We start from the raw sequence: 7,486 nt of genomic DNA on the forward strand, positions 1-7,486 counted from the left end.
ACAACTTACACCGTTCAATTTGGTAAAATTTACACTAGCGGATGGAATGATGGCCCTACGTAAGTAGATATACTTTTTTCAAGAAGTTGACAGTAGGTACGGAACATTGTGTTACAATAACAATAACATAGTCAAAAATAACTGTGGTCATGTGGGCTAATGCTTGCTTTAGTTTTCATTGAGGTACTATGGCGGACAATAAATTTAGGCCGGCCTGTCGTTGAGTTGACATCAAAATGTGAAGCTGGCATTATGTTCAACTAACCCCATTTTCGATTTTTGTCATTCTTGTCATCGTGACAGCGATAATCAAAATTAAAATTGGGAAAAGAATCGTGCACCAGAGAGAAGTGCTACTACAAATCAGTTATGCTAGTGCGTCATGATCTGTAAGTAACGAAAAAGGCGAAGGAAACGCCAAACAGCTTGAAAACCTTCAGTCTGACAAATTGACACATCAGTCATAATGACAATAAATGGTCGCTTGCATTGACTTTTTTGAAATGTCAGTAATTTGCCGGCCTAAATTTATTGTCCGCCATAGTACCTACCTATAGTGTAGTTTCATTAGTTGACAAATCATGGTGGTGTGATTAAGAACGAGGACAATTACGGGGTAATAAAGTAAAAAAGTCAAGAAAAGAAAATGTACGTTTATTTGAAAATAATAGCATTAGGTATCCTTTAATTTTGCTGCGAAGTGAAGCCATTTTTCACCACACTTCACACTTAATACTTAATATAATATAACCTCTAAACTCAAATATCGGTTAAGCAGATTCATGATATTATCGATCGGCAATCATTCGAAAACTCACATGGAAATAGACACCGTTCTATTTTGAATGACAATACATATATGATTGATTCGATATGATTGTCTTTGTGACTGGCCTTATGACTAACTTTGCGTGTTAAAACACATAGTGTAAATAACCAAAATTCTTGCTTGTGATAAAATCACGTGATAAATCACATAGTGTAAAGCGCACTTTACTGCATTCTTAACATTTTCTGTTAAAATTTGGAAATTTTGTTATCAAAGGGTATATGTAGTTTTTTAATGCCATTACAATCAGAAAAGAAAACTCTAACAGAACCAATAAAAAAAATTATAGGTTACCATTTGAAAAATAAATTGCCCATAAATGGGTAGATAGTAGGTATAAAAGTTATATGTTCACTCAGGTTTGTAGTGTTTTTAGAGCCATTTCATTTCCTGTATAATTTTTTGGGTCATTAATAGCAAAGTTATAACGTGGGCCGTTTTTTTTTAAAGACAGACTGTATAAATTTACAGGGTGAGCGAAACTCAATGTCTCAACTCTATTCATCGATTTTTTTTTCTTAGAATATTGGCATATTTAAAAAGAGCTAATTTTTCTGAACAAATTTTGTAAAGAAAAAAATTTGCTATCTTTTTCCGTTAAAAAATTATAAGCAAATTTGTAAAAAAAGTATTACCTATCAAAAATTCGCATTGTCACGATTTAAACAAGATATCAAATTTTTTTCTATACAAAATTTGTTCAGAAAAATGAGTTCTTTTTAAATATGCCAAAATATAGGTATGTTTCTGGGAAAAAAAAATTCGATGACGTCATTACTTCAGTTTCCAAATATGGAAAAATATGCAAATTTGGTTTAAAATGAACCTTACTCAATCCCATTTAAGATCCTCTTTTCAAATTTTTTCTATCGTCTTTCCTTTTCTTTTAATAGAGCTGAGACATCGAGTTTCGCTCACCCTGTACATTACATATAGTCTGTTTTTTAATCAAAGAACCACGACCTGTTGATTTAGGTTTGTAAATATAAAATTTTACCAAATTTAGGGAATTTAATGATATAAATATATACATATATATAATAATATAAAGTACCTACGCAAATTTGCAGCTAAAATTTGAACGTGTATTAAAAATGCCTCGCAATGTAAGACATTATTAAACATTCAAATTAATTGTTATTAGTTGTTATTAACTTTATTAACATGCTGCGCTACTACTCAATTTTTATATGATGATATTTTTTACCCTAGGACCCTAGGTCAAAAGTGTACAATGTTGCCAGCTCTATTTGTGTTGTGGTTCTTTGATTAAAAAACAGACTATATACTCCATTCTTTATCTTGGTGAGTGGTCGATGCGATCAAGCAAGTCATGGGTAGCTTTATAAGTTTTACTTTTTCCACCAAATTTTTGTGTGGTGTAAATCAAATATTAACTGTCATCGCTGTCATTCAGATTCAGAATCTTCGTCAAGCATTCATGTCCAAATCTCGCGATCTTATGTCGCGAAATGTAAATACATATGTATACATATAAGCCGTACACATCGATTTAACCGTTCCCGGTCTGAAAATCATCGCCGACCTTCGTCGGTCAATCCGACCGAAAATTATGCCTGTGTTAAGGTAGATAATATTGCAAAGAAGTTTGGGTTTGAAAAATTAACCGGATTCTTAAACTATAAACTGGACCTAATTTGACCGGAAAGTGTGTGGCCGGTCTAGAACATTTTGAAATTCTCAAGTAAGTTATTAAAATTTTAGAGAACGATGACACGTTTGAGGTTATGTTTCGGTGCATGTGAATCATGAGCAATTTAACTTGGAAAATAATAAATAGAAAGACTGCGGCGTCTCTGTAAGTACATTATTGTAATATTTGAATATTTTTTAACAACTACCAACAGTACCAACGCACTTTTCCATGGGAACTTTAAAAAATCCCTAAATTCAACGTGACGGCTGAAAATTTCCCTAAAACCACTCACCAAGATAAAGAATATGTATTACTGCGTGCCCCAAAATTCGCGGAACAACTCAATGAGGCAATGTCAACTCATGTTAGAAAATAATGAGAAAAATAATTTAAAAATTCTATACCTCTTAGATTTGAAGATATGGGGGCTCAAAAGGGAGCTTTGATCTCATTTATTTTAAAAATTAAAAAAGATTTTGACTACATATTTGTCTTTTACTAGCCAGTAACCTAATAATTCTGAACGATTGTGATCAGGTTTGTAATGATTTTGTTCATTTATTTCCAGCATTTCCAAGTAGTAATTTTAAGTTTGTTTTATCTCAAAAAGCGTGCGGTAACATGGCTTTGATTTTTCCCTCTCATTTCCATGGATACTACAAAAATGAAATATTTTGCAGACTATTGAGATGCATAGAATGTTTTCAAATGTTGCCACATTTAGTGTAACGAATAGGTCCATATTATCTTCTACAAAAAAGAAGATTTTTTTTTTCAGACATTTTTACCTGATATCTTAATGACTACTTAACAACGTAGTACTATGTATGTTGTTCCGCGAATTTTGGGGCACCATTATACAGTGAGCGGCAAAAGTAGGTATGGAATAAATTCCTTAAGAATTATACAAAAAAATTTTCTGAAAAATTTTTGGACAGGTCAATTTTAGTTTATAAAAATACATGTTTTAGTACCAAAGAAAATTCCAAGCAGTCATTTGTTTTCGAGTGATGACGTCGTCGGTATTTTTTTATACCCCTTTTAATTGTCTAAACGACAGCATAAAAATTTTGTTATCTTACATAAGAAAATTTTTGAGAAAAAAAAAAGTTGGAAAAAATAAATTTTATAATGAACAAAAACAAGTCAAAAAATCAAGTAGGTAAATCAAACAGTCAAATGTTACTGTCAATTTCATTCGTATGTGTTATTTGTTATACAAAACGTTTTCGAAAATGACTCATTTAACAAAAACGTATAGAAATTTTAATTTTGATTGGGTGCTGGGATAAAACTAAAACACTCGAAAACAAATGACTGCTTGGAATTTTATTTGGTACTGAAACATGTATTTTTATAAACTAAAATTGACCCGTCCAAAGATTTTTTTGAAAAAAATTTTGTTTAATTTTTAATGAATTTGTTCCATACTTTTGCCGCTCACCGGTAGGTACATTTAGGTACTTCATTATTTCCAACATTTTCAAGAACGGATTTTATGTCGGTTTTACCTCAAATCAAATAACATATGGCAGCATGGTCTTGATTGCTCTTTCTTATTTCCATGGATACAAAAAAAAAGAAATACAGTGCCTTCAAAATTAGAGTAGATTGTGATTTTATTATGAAGTTGGCAACATGCAATTTTTAAAGACAGCCCAGCAGTAACAATTGACAGCACAGTACACGTTTATTCTGATCGTGACATAAAACTATTAACAACTGTCCATTTTAAAAAGTCTACCAACCGTTAATAGACAAAATATATTAATCACAGCCTACTCTAATTCCGAATTTATTTAAATTAAAGGCACGGTATTTGTAGATTTTTGGGATAAATCGAATGTTTTTAAGTAAATGTTGTTACATTTAGTGTAATTAAAGATCCATATCTTCTACAAAAAATAAGATAGTTTTTTGTGAAGATTTTTACCTGATATTTTATGACTACATACTTAGAAACAGGGAATCGTGGCTGCAACGGACATTTAACTGGCAAATATGTGTGATGTGTGAACTGGCCTTTATTGAATATAACCCAACTTTTGCCCCGATAATGCCCTTTCCCTGCTTTTTTGATGTCATAAGAAAAACTTCAAAGTGATTTTTAATAATTTATTAATGACACTAATGAGTGGTTTACATCATTTTTTTTAGAAATGGAAGGGGTAAAACGGATTTATTTCCTTACAAACCACAAAAATTTCTGATGTGAGGGTTGCAAATGATTTAAACGTCACACTTTATTCTTAGAGTGACCAAATGACCAATAACATAACAGAAAATGCGAGAAATTCATAAAAAAAAAACAAAACAGCAACGCATCCATCCTTTCCTGTTTGTATGTTTACACAACGTTTGATTTACAATCCGTGCTGCCAACGGCAACTCCAAGAAACATACACAGAAGGCGTGGCTTCCCTTTTCGGACACACCCAGTACACTCCGCCAAACAATCGACCATCCGTCACTCGTCATCCTCGCTAAGTAGGTGCGAATGTGACAATTACGACTCCATTAATCAAAACGAAAAAATGAATGTTCGTAGATCGTTGCAGGACAGAATCAGTTTTCAATTTCACACTGGAACACCAATAAAAACGCGTCGCTTGTTTGAACAAATTTTGTTTTGATTTGGGAAAAGGAACGGTGACACGTGGAACACCTTGGCTGAACACACCCTCTACAAAAAGATTTTGTAAATGTGCTCACATATGGCGGCAATAAAATTGATGCACTGAAATAGAGCCATAGGGAAGTGTTGACAGTCGAGAGTTAACGTTTCCTTCCATTTATAATATGTCTGTCAATGGGATGACCCAGGTTGCGACCTTTATTACAAAATTGAGTTAATTTTAACGGCGGATGAATCACTCGATTTTCAGGATCAATCGACGCTCTTAATTGCGGTGCCACTTCAGCACTTCAGGTCACCACGCGGTTCGACACATCAAAGACGAATTTCAAACGTTTCCGATGACTTTGATGTTACTTACAGTGCCACGTGACTGGCTTTGATGCCACGGTTTAGAGAGATCAACCACTTCGTTTTAGATATTTTAACAGATTCGCACGGAGACGAACAATATTCTCGAGATATTTTTGTGCAGAATGTTCAAACATCGCATCTTCAACATTCTCCAACTGAACCCCGTTCAAAGATGAAAAAATGACAACTCGGCCAAAATAAAATTTTTAGTTTTTATTAAAATGCAACAGATGGCGCAACAACATGCAAAAAGTGGTGGGGATAATTAACATGGCGACCAGAGGGAGATCTCGCTGCCTTGACCTAATCTTCTTTCACGAAATCTTCGTCAGCTTTCTGGAAACCATCACGCAAGTGTTCTGGAACGTCGACTTCTCGTAAATTATCTTCTCCTATTTCTTCTTCGGTCCTGAAAATCGACAATCTCGAGTGAAGAACAACGATCATTAGTACCAACCTAATAAGAATGTCCACTAGATTCTCACAGGCCAGGAGCGCTTTCTTGTCTTTTTCCCACTTGTGTAATTCGCGCAAGATGACGTACGTGTTCTTGTCGCGGATAAATTCCCTGTTTTGGCGTTTGCTACACAGCTGAGTCAGCGCCTCCAGGAGCATACACCGGATGTCTGGATCTTCCTCCCTGACCTTGTCCTCCGGAAGATACTGTAAGTCAAGAGGTAACTTATCGTTGTCTTCGTCGTCGAACTCTTCATTTCCGGCCAGAGGTAAGAGAAAACTGGGCAAAATATCCACTTCCGCCCCCAAAAGCCACTCGTGGAAGTCGTCCTCAAAGCAACAATTCTTCAGCGTCCCCACGACCCCCCCTCTCCGCACCAGCGACTCCTTGTACTCTGTAAACGGCAAGAGTCGTTGCACTACGCACTTGTCCTTGTCGAGAATGTACCTCCGCACGCGACTACTTTGCGACAAGTTCGACAAAACCGGCCCCAGATAATGAAGCTTCGCCCCGACTTCGTTGTGTTGTTTCTTCGTAAAAATATTGATGACCTCGTCAAAAGTCTTGCCGCTTTTCTCGATGCCGTCAATCACTCTTTCAAAAAGATGACTGGGACGGGAGAGGTTTGACAAAATCATGCAACACGAATCGGCGATTTTACTGCGTGGGTCGAAAATGAATTTCAATGTAGTATTGATTATATTGTCGGGTGGTTTCTGGAGGGGCGGAGAGTGCGTTTCGATGTCTAGGTCAAGGAGTTGTTCAGCAGCCTTTTCTTGGGTTGAGATGTTGATGAGGCACAGCGAGGCGTCTTTCGCTATGGGGGTGTTGCTGTCGTCCAAGAGCGATATCAGGGAGATCAAGAGGACGGGGAGCTCGGTCAGGGCGGCGATGCCAGACTCGCTACCAGTTAAACCTGGAGTTTGTAGTTGACAAGTAAACATAACCTAAAAGTATCGAGTGTTACCTAAGATGTGTTCAAGTGCGACGACTTTCAAATCCAAACGAGCACCGATTTGGATGAATTTCAACAATTCCTTCAACGAGTCACTCATTTTTGTGTTTACTTTGAAATTACAACTAACAGGTTAGAATAGATGCACATGAGCACATGTTATTGAATTGACATTTTTGTTGCATCTGTCAAGCACTGAACACTTACTCCAACTTACTCTGTCAAGAGCACAGTCAAGAGCACGTCAAGGGTGTCAAGCACAGAACACCTGTGTCAAGGTGGTGTCAAGTGTCATTTGCAAATGCGGTCCATCGGACGTATCGACGATTAGAAAGTACATTGTAAATAAAACGAATAAATTCTCAGTTCGAGACAGTAACAAAGTGACGTTTTATGGTATTTTTTAACTGTTTTGAATACTAAGTCCAAGTTACAAATGATTTAATAATTATTTACACACTTTCCTTTCCTCGTGTTTGACGTTTGTCATAGTGGTGGGCACATCGAAACAAAAACATCGATGTCTACCAACATCGATGTTTAAAAAATTTGGCATCGATGGTCGATATATTGTCAGAGAAACATCGATATTTCACAAA

At 35.7% G+C, this 7,486-nt stretch overlaps 1 protein-coding gene across 1 annotated transcript; it reads right to left on the reverse strand.

Moving 5' to 3' along the window:
- Positions 1 to 5,668: 5,668 nt before the first annotated feature.
- Positions 5,669 to 7,348, reverse strand: LOC138129240 (protein HGH1 homolog). The gene is made up of 3 exons (XM_069045524.1): positions 6,900 to 7,348; positions 5,933 to 6,848; positions 5,669 to 5,884 (listed from the first exon to the last, which is right to left on the reverse strand). The coding sequence occupies exons 1-3, from the start codon at positions 6,985 to 6,987 to the stop codon at positions 5,779 to 5,781; spliced, it is 1,110 nt and encodes a 369-aa protein (XP_068901625.1). The 5' UTR covers positions 6,988 to 7,348; the 3' UTR covers positions 5,669 to 5,778.
- Between the last annotated feature and the right edge of the window lie 138 nt (positions 7,349 to 7,486).

This window comes from Tenebrio molitor, chromosome 4 (assembly GCF_963966145.1).
Source record: "Tenebrio molitor chromosome 4, icTenMoli1.1, whole genome shotgun sequence".
NCBI lineage: Eukaryota > Metazoa > Arthropoda > Insecta > Coleoptera > Tenebrionidae > Tenebrio > Tenebrio molitor.